At 41.5% G+C, this 15,507-nt stretch overlaps 1 protein-coding gene across 1 annotated transcript; it reads left to right on the forward strand.

Annotated features, from left to right (window-relative positions):
- Nucleotides 1–483: 483 nt before the first annotated feature.
- LOC148096932 (glutathione synthetase-like) lies at nt 484–12,453 on the forward strand. The gene is made up of 13 exons (XM_087833567.1): nt 484–758; nt 1,363–1,504; nt 3,951–4,096; nt 4,260–4,335; nt 5,335–5,474; nt 7,816–7,932; nt 8,266–8,346; nt 8,468–8,545; nt 8,672–8,741; nt 9,684–9,878; nt 10,022–10,103; nt 11,729–11,918; nt 12,043–12,453. The coding sequence occupies exons 2-13, from the start codon at nt 1,367–1,369 to the stop codon at nt 12,164–12,166; spliced, it is 1,437 nt and encodes a 478-aa protein (XP_087689693.1). The 5' UTR covers nt 484–758; nt 1,363–1,366; the 3' UTR covers nt 12,167–12,453.
- The last annotated feature ends 3,054 nt before the right edge of the window (nt 12,454–15,507 follow it).

Consider the following 15,507-nt stretch of genomic DNA (forward strand, 5'->3'; position numbering starts at 1 on the left):
TTTAAAAATGTAATAAGCTTTGCCCCTGCACAGAGTGGATAGTGAAACAAATGGAATCATCATAATGACATTATTTCATATTTATTACTTCCCCCTCCTCATTGCTTTATTATTGTAGCTCTAGTAATAAACAGTAATGTAAGGATTCTGGATCAGCACAGTGATGCCCATAGTATATACAGTATTCTGAAGAAGGTCTAAAATGTCACTGTGTGTGCGTGCATGTGTGTGTTTCATTTAGATGGATTTTTAAAAAACAATTATTACTCATGATATGACATTGTCCAGACATGGCTGGTAAGGACATGAGGAGGAAACAGTAGGAGCTGTGTGAGGCTACTAAAGGCAGTGCTATAACATTTTTCTGTCATCATTTTATTATAGATTAAGTGCTGAGTTGTTAGGTGTGGATAATTAGATTATAGTTTATTGCAATAGCAGGTTGTGCTTTGTTCTCAGATAGACAGCAAGTGGAGAGTGATATATGAAATGATGGGATGGAAGGAAGAAGAGAAGCAAAGAGTGATTCACAGGCAGAGCCTAAATTATTTCTCACAGTTTTTTGTTGCCTTATGGTTCCAAGCGCTGTCACCAATCTTTGCATTTTGTTATTATCTCATGACACTTGTTTAATCAGCTACCATCTCTCCTATGGACTTTTTAATGTCTACAGTCTCAGACCAGCACAGCCCTGCCCTCCAGCACTATCAGCAGCAGGAGCAGCAGCAACCCCTCAACAGCAACATTGTACCCATCAGGTAAAACATCGGCTACGTTTACTTTGCCTTGTTGCCCATATTAGATTCTTGATGAATGTGTGTTGTTGTTGTTATTCAGCCTGGTTCAATTGCCCCTTTTTAACTTTGAGCACCCGCCCCTTTAAACCTCTCTGCACGGCCCTGTTGTGATGCACCGTGGAAGGTAAAGGGTGGCAGTCTTAATCGCTCTCTGCATAAGTGTGAAAGTATTTGATGAGAGCACAGTCCAAGGGAACCTTCTAGGTTGATAGCTAACTAGCTTCTACTACCGGTGACTGCTAACAGACGGTGTTAAACGACCTGGTTAAAACTTAAGCAGGTAAGTTAGCCACACGTGTTGTTTTGATGTTATAAACTATCCTATAACACGATTATTACAGAAAATAAAATATTTAATGTATTGTTTAATGTTATTATCGATGTATGACGTGTTTCATTGTAATTATTGTTATTTAAATATAATTTATTTTAGTATTTACGCTTGTGTATTGTGTATATGTATATGTGTATCATTTAAAGCAGTTTAGGAAATTTAAGTGATGAGTAAACACTGCGGTAATAACGTTAGCAGTAATAGTAATCTTATTTGGTTATCCTACTTCAGGTGAATGACAATGGCGCAGGGGATACCAGACGAGATGCTGATGAACTCGGCTTTGATAAAAAAATTGGCAGAGGGGGCAAAAGACTCAGCTGTTACACAGGGTGTCCTAATGAGGCTCCAGGAGACCCCCAACTCATCTGAGGTGCGAATTATACACACATGTAGCATGTAGCGGTTGTAGCATTGAGGGGTGGGTGTAGGTCAGGAGGTAGAGCAGGTCATTGATCGTGGCTGGCTGCTCCAGTCTGCATGCCAAATGTCACTGGGCAAGATACTATCCACAGGTTGTGTGAATGTGTGTGAATGTTAGATAGAAAACACATATAAAAAGTATATAAAAAAGTGCCCGTATGAATGGGTGTGAATGGGTGAATGAGGCAAGTTGTATAAAGTACTTTCGGTGCTTAGGTAGAGTAGAAAAGCACCATATAAGAAACAGTCCATTTACCATTTACATGTATCCATAGAACACATTTCAGTTTGCTAGAAGCACTTTCACTGGTTTTTCATTGTTGGATAATTGTTAGTATAGTTATATAATCTTAAAGAGGGAACGTATACTTGTGAAACTCGTATAAAATTTGCAAGTCTGCTCATGTATGATTTTGAATCGTCTTATTATATTCGTTCTTGCCCCACCCAACAACTGCACCTGAAAGAGTAAAGCTACAGACCATGAGAATACATTTCCTCAAAATATTCATTCAGGGGAAGACGCTACATATTTGTAACATGTAGTGTATATTTGTAAAATTATACTTTTCCTGGTGTTAGGTTTAGTGAAGCCACGTAACAAAGCACGTTCCATTGTTGCTTTTGGATTATGGAACTACTGGGAACATGTTGACTGACTGATTCTTAAACAAACAGGTAACCAGTGAAGGGAGGCTAAAATTTCAGGAATCTGGTCTTGCTTCTCTTTAGCCATTAATAGGTAACCTACAGTATTTTAGACCAGCTGCAAACGTGTAATAGATGTCATATTAAGACTGTGGGATTATAATATTATTTTATGCCATGTTAGACCCCTAATTAAAGATTGTGAATTACTATGTAGTTTTAGTTTGCATTATTCTCCTGAATTAGAAGAAGGTGATAACTATTACATTTGTTAAACTGATTTGCATTACATTAGACTGCTGATTTATTGTGAATGAATGATATTGTTTTATGATGCATTATACGGCTGAGTTATAAGAAATACTGTTTGCAGAAAGTCATCGTCTTATTTGTCTGATTGGAAGAGAACAGAGCATACTGCCCCATCTCAGCAGGAGCAGATAAACAGGGAGCCAAGGTCGTAGCTTAGGCGCTGTGTGAGAGAAAGAATGTGAATGTTTAGGCTTTTATGATTAGGTGGGGGCCACTAGAGGCTATAACAGTTTGATCAAGGCTCCACCATTTTGAGATCTGATGCTGTCTGCTCTATGGTGTCCATCTCCCACGCGTGTGTTCATTAAATCATCGTTTGACTCAAACCGGCCGGACCGGTGTGATTATTTTGGTTTTCCTCTTGTATCCATCCCCAATATTTGAATCTGTAACAAGACCAATGCACAGTTTTCCTGGCAATGGACAAACCCAGAGTCGTCCATCGGATCGCCAGACGGAGACTTTTGGGAATATAGCGTATGACCAATTGCAGGTCTTTAAAACAAAGGGTTAATTCAGTCATACCGAACTGAATGAGACTGACCTTAACAACTGATTTAATCTGTTTGTCCAGTTTTAGCTGAATGTGATTGAATGGCCATGAGCAAAGTAGTGAAGTAGTTATACTTTAAATAAATGCTTAAACTAGGGATGCACCGATACCAGTATTGGTATCGGTGCATCCCTAGTTTAAGCCTATCGGCCTCGATACCACATTTTCTAAAGTACTCGTACTCGTTAAAAGTCCCCTGATACTGATACCACGGTCTGAGACCTGTCTATGTTTGAGCGGCATGTAAGGGGTTAATCACAGGCGCCGAGTGCCCGCCCCCAGGCCCCGGCTGCAGCTCAGAGCTGAGAGAAGGGCAGGCGAGACAAGTCAGCCGTGTGGAACTATTTCAAAGTGAACGAAGACGGGAAAACAAAGGCGGACTGCAAATTGTGCTCAGCGAAATTGTCCAGAGGAGGCTCAAAAGGTAGCACATTTAACACAAGTAATTTAATCAAGCACCAAAATCCCAACACGACAACGAGTACAAAGAGTTTACCCACACTTATTTACCCATGCTTATTAGCACAGAGGAGCATAGCTGATGCTATAGCAGTGGGACGGAAAATAGTTTGGCATTTTAAACATTCCGCCTTAGCCTACTCCCGCCTCGAGGACATTCAGGGACAGCTCAACCAGCCAATAAAAAGACTGCAGCAGGACGTACAGACGAGGTATTACATGCTCCAGTCCCTCATTGAGCAAAAGCGAGTGCTGGGCGTGTCCGAGCATGAACTCCCTGACTATCTCACTGCTCACCAATGGGCTCTTATGGAGACGACTGTTACCATCCCCGCCCCCTTTGAGGGACTAACTAAAAAAGTGAGCAGCTACGACGCACTAGCCTCTCACATTTTTTCCTCACATTTTACATCTTGTTTTTCAGGTGGTCTCCTTTGCTCCATTCACACTGTTCCCCACACCTGTACCCAAAGCTGTATTCTCCCAGGCTCTGGCAGTGCAAACACACTACAACACCCTGGTGGACAAGATTAGTCAGGATGCAGACTTCCTACAAGAAGCTTTGGCTAGGTAGGATGCATTATGACCTCATGTATGTGGTTTGGAAGAAAAAAACTCATTATTGTCACAGTCTCTGAAGTCTGTCTTCAAATGACCTGTTAGTTTAATTCAAAATGAATACACTGTGATGAAAAACCTGCTGACAAGATTTTAACAAAGTGTCTGTTTACAGCACCATCGCTGTGGATGATTTCACTGCAAGGTTGTTCAAAATCCACCAACAGATCCTTAAAGAAGGCAGGTCACAGGTACGTCAGCACAGCCGCGATGACACTGGTGTTAGGGGGAGCTCAGGAGGCAGAGTCTGCCAGTTGGAAGGTTGGCGGATTGATTACCCAGTTTGTCCAGATTCCAGTTTTCTTAGGCAAAATGCTGAACCCAGAGTTTCCCCCAGTGCATCCAGTGTGTGCTAAGTTAGACAAGGCAGTTTGGATGCGTTTGTGTGATTGGGTGAATAGGGTTTGCAGTAAAAAGCTCCTTTCAGTTAGAGCAAAGTGCTGCATAATTACCATTCCATTTACCATCATCATTTTACTTGAGCTGTTTGGGCTCTAAGGCCTTGGTGTGTTGCTAAATCCAACAAAGCTGTTTGCTTGCACTCAATAAGGATTCAAAAGTAGTGAAAAGAAAGAGTGTATAAAAAACTCAAACAGTTTCTAGTTAAGGAAGATTGGATTTCAAATAGAGTATTTGTAGAATGAACATCTTGGGTCATCACTGCAGGTGTGAGGTTGTGTTAACGTTTACAGGAATGATTTTTCAGCCTATCTGTTCCTTTGTGGTGTTGGCTGTTTTGGGTTACCTGCACCACTGTGTGTTTTCACCATGAAAACCTTTCTATCTGGCTTCTTTTGGGGCCATTTTTGGAGGGAATTTTTTTAAAAAGTTGGAAATGGATTGATGATGCAGGCTCTTTTCTCTTTGGGCTTCGTATGCTAGCCATTAAATCCTGAGAGATTTCTTATGAGAAAGAAAGACAGGGAACGACAGGGAGGAGAGGGGTGAGAGGCAAAAGCTATATTTTGGCTAAAACTAAAATCTTGCTTCAATTATCAGCTGTTCTGCTTTATTGCTTGACAAAGTTCTTCACAATTTTCTAAAACTCTGTGACATCTTTAGATCTGCTGTTGCATAGAATGAAGAAAACCATTAGGTTCTTACAACAGTGTAGCTGGGACCATAAAAACCTATTAATGGATTATAAAGTGACCAAATGCTGCAGCTGGGATTCTTTGCCTTTGTTACAGTCCATTGTGTTGGGTCTCAATCGGTCTGACTACATGCTGGACCAGAGAGAGAATGACACGCCTTCGCTAAAGCAGATAGAGATCAACACCATTGCTGCCAGTTTCGGAGGCCTTTCATCGCGCACGCCAGATGTACACAGGTAAGCAGGTCATTTATGTGTCCCCCATATTCTGTAGGTTAGCCACTAGAACTCAGCAGTAAGAGTGATCATGTTGGCCAAGACCTTCAAATATATTTACTGTCATCTTTATAGCCACCGTTTCACACAGCTGCTTTACCTTATTTTTAAAAAAAGATAAATAAAAACCCCACATTCCTTTATTTCCCCTTCAGTTGACACCAATCTCTTTGCTTTGCTGTCAGTAGGTTTGGGATTTAATACAGCTATAAACAATCTACAGGGTGGGCCATTTAAATTGATACACCGTAATAACATGGGAATGGTTGGTGATATTAAAGTCCTGTTTGTGGCACATTAGTATATGTGAGGGGGCAAACTCCTCAAGATGGGTGGTGACCCATGGTGGCCATTTAGAAGTCGGCCATCTTGGATACAACTTTTCAATAGGAAGAGGGCCATGTGACACATCAAACTTATTGGTAATGTCACAAGAAAAACAATGGTGTGCTTGGTTTCAACGTAACTTTATTCTTTCATGAGTTATTTACAAGTTTCTCTTAGTTCACAGCCATTGACGTGTCAAAGAGGTTAACACGTGAGGAGCAGATTGAAATTGCGTTAATATCTGGTGAACGCAGTAACCGGGTCATTTCAGCAGATTTCAATGCAAGACTCCCTACGAGACCACCCATCTCCCATGCTACAGTTAGCAAACTGCTTGCTAAGTTTTGTGAAACTGGTTCAGTGTTGGATTTGCCAAAATGTGGACGCAAGAAAACTGTCACTGATGAAGAAACATCAGTGGCTGTCCTAGCTTCATTCAGCAAGAGCCCACAGCGTAGCACTCGCCGCATGTCACTGGAGAGTGGCATTAGTCGAACATCCCTTCGGCGGATATTAGCTACTCACAAATGGCACCCTTACAAACTCCACCTACTGCAGCATCTCAATGAGGATGACCCAGATCGGCGCACAGAATTTGCAGAATGGGCAAAACAAAAATTGGAACAGGACCCTCAGTTCACGCAGAAGATTTTGTTCAGTGATGAAGCAAACTTTTATGTGAATGGTGAAGTTAACAAACAAAACCACCGCAATTGGTCTGACACTAACCCACATTGGATGGATCCCTCCAAGACTGTTGGAACAACAAAAGTGATGGTTTGGTGGGGTATATGGGGTACAACGATAGTGGGTCCATTCTTCATCAATGGAAACCTCAAGGCCACTGGATATTTGAAATTGCTACATGATGATGTGTTTCCCTCTTTATGCACTGAAGCTGGCACGTTCCCTGAGTTTTTCCAGCAAGATGGTGCACCACCACATTATGGGTGCCAGGTCCGAGCATTCCTAGATGAACAGTTTCCTGGAAAGTGGATTGGTCTCCCGATCTGACCCCCTTAGACTTTTATCTTGAAAAAGCACCTGAAACTACAGATACTGGATGCCTGTGCTGCCATTTCTCCTGCAGTGTTGCTATCAGTGTGTGAAGAGAAGAGGGTTGCATTGACAATCCAACACAATGGGCAGCACATTGAACACATTTTATAAGTGGTCAGAAACTTGTAAATAACTCATGAAAGAATAAAGTTACGTTGAAACCAAGCACACCATTGTTTTTCTTGTGACATTACCAATAAGTTTGATGTGTCACATGGCCCTCTTCCTATTGAAAAGTTGTATCCAAGATGGCCGACTTCTAAATGGCCACAATGGTCACCACCCATCTTGAGGAGTTTGCCCCCTCACATATACTAATGTGCCACAAACAGGACTTTAATATCACCAACCATTCCCATGTTATTACGGTGTATCCATATAAATGGCCCACCCTGTATAAAAGATAGACATAGCCTTTGTGTCTGAAAAATGAAGCCACTGCAGAAGTTCTTTTAATCTGCATTCTTTTCAATGGCCAAGAGGGGGCGCCTCTTGTGGTTGTGAAAGATATTCCGTTGTGTAGACGTCTACATGAAAATGCCCCTGTTATGAGTTTATAGGCTCATTAATGTCATGTCTTATTAAATACAATATAAAGTTAATTTAATATAGACTATATAAGGCAGGATTGATTGACAAGTTGCTAGCCTATGGCTGTACAGTTTCCCACAGTTTATCAGTTTCAAGGTGGCAAGATGATGGCAGCGAAAATGCTCATCTTAAGGCGTCACAGCGCAACTTTGCTAATGACTGGGGGATGGAATGGTGGTGGCTGTGTCCATCTTTTATTTACAATCTTTATTTAAGTTGAATGAGGGAGAGTGAGACTGGATTGTTCGAGGCATGGTCAGGAAATAATGATGCATAATGTGCTGTGATTAGGTTTGCTGAGAGTGCTTACAATCTTGCTTGACAGACATATCCTGAAGATGGCCGGCAGGCTGGAGGAGAGCGAGCGTATCCTGGATAATAATCCTGCAGCTGGTCTGGCCAGGGCTATTGCCAAAGCCTGGGAGCTCTATGGATCAGAGAAGTAAGAATGAAGTACAATCATCAAGTACATGCCAGACATGGTGTTGATTGCTTTTTGCTTTATTCACTTGGTCTAATTATGTCACCATACATGATGAATTAATTAGTATATCCAGAATAAAACATCTTGCCAGTGGAAATGTACATTCAAACACTGCTTCTGCTGGTGTGGTTGCTCAGTGCATCATAATATTACAAACATTTCTTCAGGACAACAAAGGCCAGTGACAGTTTTGGTAGTATGGGGCACCAAAAAGCAAATCATTTCAGTTAAAATTAAAACCGTGAGAACCAAAAGTCCAGAAATTTTGAGGTGCAGTTGTTGTCGTTGCAGAGCAGTCGTCGTGTTCTTGGTGGAAGACGTCCAGAGAAATATCTTTGATCAGCGATTCGTTGAGTATGAACTTTGGAAGAGGTAGGTGTTACATGTGAAGGGTTAGAGCTCTCATACCTGCATGTTTTCTTTGTGTGGAAGTTAAAACATTATCTTAAAGCATTTGAAGAGTTGTGCTTTTCACCAACATGCCGTGTTTCAGAAACATTCACGTAATAAGACTGCGGTTTGAAGATGTCTTTAAAGCAGGCTCCCTTGATCAGGACAAGAGGCTTTTTGTGTAAGTCGATTTCTGTCAGCTCACAATGCACTGACACATTATTTAAGTGTATCATTCTCAAACAAAAACTATGTGTTACGCATAGCAGTGGTCTTTAATGTGTCTTTTATGTCGCTTTCACTTCAGGGACGGCAAAGAGGTCGCCGTGGTGTATTTCAGGAATGGTTACATGCCTAACAACTACCCTTCTGAACAGGTCCAACTTTTGATTTGCACACAGAATGGAAGATTACATTAGAGTTTAGTTAGAAACATGCAACATGCAGACTTACTTAAAATGATTCGTATTCATGAGAAACTGGAACGTCATTATCATCCAGTTTATTTCTTTCCCTGCCTAGCAACACCAAGTCTAGCCCTGATTGGCTGATATAAGTGACAACAGACCTGTCGCTGTGTCAGCCTGAATGGGTGATTAGATGGTAAATAGCCTGTATTTGTATAGCGCTTTACACTACATTCAGTCATTCACACACACATTCACACACTGGTAATGGCAAGCTACATTGTAGCCGCACTGACAGAGGCGAGGCTGCCGTGCCACCGGGCACTCTGACCACCACTAGTAGGCGGTAGGCAACCAGTAGGTGACCGAGACTGTTGGTGCCGGGGCTCGAACCGGCAACCTTCCGATTACAAGACAAACTGCCAACTCTTGAGCCACAATGTTCTCTGCAACATTGTGTGTAGATACATGCAGCTGTGTGTTAATTCTGCAGGCAGGAACAGGAAGTGAAGGAAAACTGGCGAGCACCCTGGAACCAACACTTAATTGGACATAACGAGTTAAAACAGTTTGCAAATTTAAGCCAAACTGCTGTCCAGGTTCTCTTTGATAGCGTGAGTCTGTGTTGTTCTCCTTCATTCTTCTGTCTCTGTCTGTCAAATCTCAGCGTAATATAAACCAACTATTGTCACGATCTGCTGGTCGGTGTGCTGGCTGTTTTGTCAGGAATCTCAACCACGAGAAAGTCTGAACGAACAAAGCTAAAAAACCTGCGACAGTGTGTAAAACGTTATTAGCAGCAGTGAAATAAGATTCCAAGAGTTAGTGAAATGGTAGAGGCTGTTTTATGCTGGAAAATCATCTAATGATAAAAAGACAAGCAGAGAATTCATTGTCTGTTTTCAATTGCAGAGCTGGGATGCTCGTCTCCTCATGGAGCGCTCTCGAGCTGTGAAGTGTCCAGATATCAGCACTCAGCTGGCTGGTACCAAGAAGGTTCAGCAAGTGCTCGCCAGACCTGGAGTCCTGGAGAGGTTCTTCCCGGACCAGCCTCAAGCTGTGCAGCAGATCCGAGCGACGTTCGCCGGCCTCTACACTCTAGACATGGTGAGAAAAAGCACACGATTTTTTCATTGTTTGGAAAGTTTGGCATTAGATAATCCTCACCTGGGTGTTGATGTTCAGTGTAAGCAATATCATTCACATTTTATTCCTCTCATTTATTTCTCTGTGGTTGTGCTCGTCTACAGGGTCCAGAGGGGGACAAAACAGTGTCAATGGCCTTGGCAGCACCAGAGCGGTTTGTCTTGAAGCCTCAGCGAGAAGGAGGAGGTAAACTGAACTTTTTAATAAAGCACACTTGATGTTAACACCAGAAGCAAATGATGGAACTTGTGTTGGTTTCTCACCATTTGTTAAACTCGGGAAGTTTAAGCAGTGCATGGATCTGCACACACGTGCAGCATTTGCTTGCATTCCATGTATGAGCTAGCCTCCGTCAAAACAGTGACGACACATACATGGCTGCCTGCTGTTTTGCGTTACTGTGTATCTACTGTGATTCATGCATGCTGTACTGTGACTGAGATAATAGTGTATACGAGACACACTTGACAACAACATTGATCAGGATGTGAAAAAGCTACTAGATACAAGTTAGCAAGTTATGGCTGACTAACCACCCTGCCTTACATCACTCTGGGCTAATACTGTAAAAAGCAATCATTAGTTTTCTTTGTAATATCAGATCATTTGTTTTGATAAATACATAGTTCAGTATCAGGGTTCATATGAGCTATTTTAGCAGTAATTTTATACATGAACTGGAAGGAGAACTTTGAGGAGCTGATGAATGTAGAAAATGAAAGAGAGAGGAGGATGGAGGAGGGGAGTTAGACGAGAGGGCAACCTGACCAGACCGTTTAACAGAGACTGAGAGGATCCCCGAGGAATGGAGAGGTGTGCTGCTGCTGATTTTCAAGAACAAGACAGATGTGCAAAGCTGTAGTAACTACAGGATAGTTACTGTACAAGGATAAATCAAGAAGCTGTGGGACAAAGTTGCTGAGACTAGGTGAAAAAGAGGTGACGATCAGTGAGCAGGAGTTTGGCTTCGTGCTGAAAAGAGCACAACAGATTCTCTGGAGAGAAGGTGAAGGAAAGTCAGCTGACGTGAGACAGAATACATGTATGTGAGTCAGAGGGAGGCAGGTATAATGGTGGAGATACAAGAAGTAGAGATAGTGAAGGTAGATCAGATGTAATACTTGGGGTCAACTATCCACAGCAACAGACAGCACACAAGAGAAGTAAAGAGTTGGGTGCAGGCAGGGTGGAGTGGGTGGAGACAAGTGTCAGAGGGGATTTGTGACAGAAGGATAGCAGCAAGAGTGAAAGGGAAGGATTACAAGATGGCAGTGAGGCCTGCTATGATGTATGGTTTGGTGACAATGGCATTGACAAAAAGACAGAAGGCTGGGCTGGAGGTAGCAGAGCTGAAGATGGAGCTGCCAGGCAGGAGGAAGCGAAGAACCAAAGAGATTGATGGATGTGGTGAAGGAGGACATGCACAGGGTTGGTGTGACAGAGGAGAATGTTAGGGATAGCATGACAAAGGGGCAGATGATCCGCTGTGGCAACCCCTAAAGGGAGCATCTGAAAGAAAGACTACTTGAGGCAGTATTTGTTTAATATTTTTTTATTCTAAATATGTAGCAACTTGCTTGTACTAGCAAGCAGGCTAGCATTAGCCAACATAAGTAGGAAAAAACCCAGCCAAATAAAGATCTCTCCATATGACTGTCAGACTGGCCGAGTGTAGCCAGGTGTGGTTCCCTGGGTAAAACTAAACTTTCTTTTCACTAATTTTAAAAAGGGGTTTTATCTGCTAATGTGAAATAATTCCTATCTAGCCATGTCCATTTTATCTGTACTTAAGTGTAGTATTGTTTTTCTAGGTAACAACTTTTATGGATCAGAGATCTGCCAGGTCCTGGAACAAGTGAAGGAGAGTACCGAGCGTACAGCCTATATTCTGATGGATAAAATCCATCCAACCCCTGTAAGGAACTACCTGATGAAACAAGGCAGCCCCCTGAAAATAAGCAACTGTCTCAGTGAACTGGGAGTGTTTGGAGCATATGTAAGGTATGTGACCACTACTACATTGATATTAAACTCATTTTGTTTGTGGCTGTTTTTTTAGAAGTATTTGCAGATTCCCAATGTAGTGGTTGTTTCTAATGTTAGCCTTTTCTTTGTTTTCTTACAGGCAGGGTAAAGACATGGTGACAAATGAGTGTGTGGGCCATCTGCTGAGGACCAAGAGCTCAGAACACTCAGACGGGGGCGTCGCAGCAGGAGTGGCCGTGCTCGACAATCCTCTGCTGTTCTGAGATGTCACACTCCTGCCTGCACATACAAACCACAGTGAAGTCACAGCAGAAACGTCTCTTTAAAAAAAGAAAAAAGTATTTGTTTATTTTTTTAATAAGTTCAGTAATTAAGTGAAGAACAGTGACTAAATAAATAGTTTCTTGCATTTTTGATTTAATGATTGTGTTTAGGATTATTTCAGAAACATGTTTAGAGGATCTTTGTAAGCCTGTATTTACTTTAAAAGAAGGGAAGCACTTCTTCATTCTACAGAAAAGGTGACACATTACAGATGAGTTCATAAAAAGTGTCTCTGTCACTCTTTCAAGGCTCTGTCACTTTGTCTTTTTTACTGAAACAGCATGGTAAAGTAGGCCTAGGGTGCCATCTTGTGGCAGTATGTTGTTACTACAACATATGAAATTGTGTTTCTATTGGAAATATAATTCAGCGCCACCAAGCCGCTCTCTCAGGTACAAACTGAACCTGTTTTTTTAGACATATAAATCACTAAACACATTGAAGCTTTTGGTTTTGTAAAAGTGGTTCATAATCAAAATGCACGTTAATCTTTATAAGGTTGAAGAGCAGTTAGCTGTGCATTCATGGATGTCTTTTAACTATTTTTAACAATCTTTTGTCACGATGACATGAACTAGAAACGTGAGCTCCAGGTGAGACGACCAGGGGGACAAAGAAGAGCGGGAACAACTGAGCTGTAGTGGGTTTTTTTACACTGTGCAATATTCACAATATTTCTTCTTATATTCGACTGTGCAATAGACTCACTCAAACGTGCAATCCACAGGTATTCCTATTCATCCATATTTTATTTATTTATATATATATTTATTTATATATATAGTTTTGTCAATTTAATAAATGACAAATTCAAAAGGCATGAACATTTTTTTTTATCGAAAAAATATCGAACTGTGACACCAAAGTATCGAACCGAACCTAACCGTGAATTTTGTGTATCATTGCATATATATATATATATATTAGGGGTGCAACGATACTCGTATCGATATTGAACCGTTCGATACAGTGCTTTCGGTTCGGTACGCATATGTATCGAACAATACAACATTTTTAATTTATTTTATCAACTTTCCTTCTGACGATGCTGTTTGTGTTGAGCGCTCAGTGGATCTGCGCTCGACAGTGCAGCCTAGGCGGAGTAGTCGAACACAGATTCACTGAGGGCAGGGCAAGCTAGCGAGACAGAAGCTAGGCTAGTTGCAACATGGCAAATTGAACCTCCCCCACCCTCATTCAGATCTGGCGTTTGGAACTATTTTGGTTTTCATGTGAGTAAGAAACATGGTTTTAAATAGCTCTATATGGCATTACTAGCACTTCGACCTTCAGATCAATTTATTAATGGAGAGGTCACAGGTCAAATGTGACATATGTTTATACACTACTTTCTACATGATGACAATAAACAGCACACTTTTAAGAGTCATACTTCCTAAATTATAAGGCTTTTTGTCAATTTTTGACCAACAGATCATGACACTCACCTTGAAGACCTCTGTGGATGTTGGGTGAAATCAAACGGATTGGTCACATGAGCCCACACTACGCCCCCACAAGGTTTTTTTTATTTTTTATTTTTGTATCTGAATTCATTAAAAAAGTTTTGAGTTATCCTATTTACAGACAATAAGACAGAATATCAGGCACAGATGCAAACACTAACAACCTCCCTGGCAGAGGTTATGTCAGACCTTCCCAAAGTGTGGGGCCCGCTCCCTAGGGGGGGCGCAGAGCCATTGCAGGGGGGGCGCGGCATGAAAAGGGAAAAAACAAAACAACGCTTGGACACTGCTGGCACGGGGCGCCCACACAAACGCAAAGCAGGAGATGAAGCATCGCTGAATATGCTTCCAAACCAACTTTATCCTAAGCCAAAGACAAGAAAATATGGTGAAGCATATCTTCCTTTGGCTTCACCTGCACAAGTGCCGAGGTAGGTCTCCCCTGCAAAATTGGTTTTCCCTCCGTCGGGAGCAAGCGCTGGGCTCTTCAAATCATGGACAAACAGTATTCCACATTCTTGATTTTTAGTTCACAAACACTTGTTGTAATGACTAACTACTCCTGACATTTTGGAGATGTTTGCTCTTTATACAGTAAAGTTACAGTGGGATACAAATAATATCAGGCCGATCCTGCCACGATTTGTTCCCCGGTTCAAATCACAGACAAACAGTATCCCACAGCTGTTAATGTTTTTAAACCCATTTTGCACAGAGAGGCATTTAAAAAAAAAAAAAAATGTATTGATAGCAATGTTGAATATTATTACACAGGAAAAAAACAACTACATGTAAAATAATTACACCGTGACGCCTCTGACTTTGTAAATGAAAGGACAGTAACTGCGTGTTTATATGTAAAACCTGAAGATAGAGACAAAATACTGTTAATCTGACTATCTGCCATTCTGCAATTCCTCTCATGTAAGCAATAACGTGCGCACAGCGTGACGTGAAAAAAGACACATATCTTTGACCAGGGGCGATTTTAGCCCATTTTTGGGGGTGCTTCAGCACCCCCAAAATGAATCAAAGCACCCCCAAAGATTTCTTCCTTTTTTTTTGACAATATTTGCTGTTTGTGTGACACACTACTAAAAATATAAAAAGCATTCAGTACTTGGTTGAGACGTAAGATTTTAACAACAAAAGTATACATAACCCCTCCCCCCTTCCAAAATGGGTTGTTCCAGCTCTCCCCTGCTCTGGCTCTAGCGCTCTTGCTGCCAGAGCGATGTTGGCTGAGACGCAGCGGAGCGGAGGTGTAAGTGCCTGGCTTAAAACAGGACATATTAGCTGCATTTAACCTTCAGTTACTCTTTATATAGTTAGGTAGGAGTCAGACCATGTTTCTTTTTAGCTGAAAAGCATTACACCAGGTAACCTGCAGTGTTGAGAACGTGTTTTCCCACGATGTTTGCTACCCTATAATCCGTCCTGCTCTGTAGTAAATTCAGCGACATTTGACCATCGTGTTGCTCCCATTGAAATGTATATAACCTATTTAAAATCTAAAACTTAAAATTGTCCATAGCCTACTGTTGTTACCACTGTCCTGTTTGAAATGGATACTAACTAGCTAACTGACTGGATGCCCATTAACCTTATAACTCCTGTTGTGTGTGTGTGTGTGTGTGTGTGTGTGTGTGTGTGTGTGTGTGTACAGAGAGACAGCTAGGTTCATAATGGATATAAGGAAGTTTTTTCAAAAAAAGGAGCCACATTCAGGTAAAAGTGTAAAATCAAATGGTCCGTAAATCAAGAATAATGTTGGATCAGTGTTTCAATGTTTATATCTTGTATTGGTTGTTCAT

This window comes from Neolamprologus brichardi, chromosome 20 (genome assembly GCF_056152115.1).
Source record: "Neolamprologus brichardi isolate AB-2024 chromosome 20, ASM5615211v1, whole genome shotgun sequence".
In the NCBI taxonomy this organism is placed as follows: domain Eukaryota; kingdom Metazoa; phylum Chordata; class Actinopteri; order Cichliformes; family Cichlidae; genus Neolamprologus; species Neolamprologus brichardi.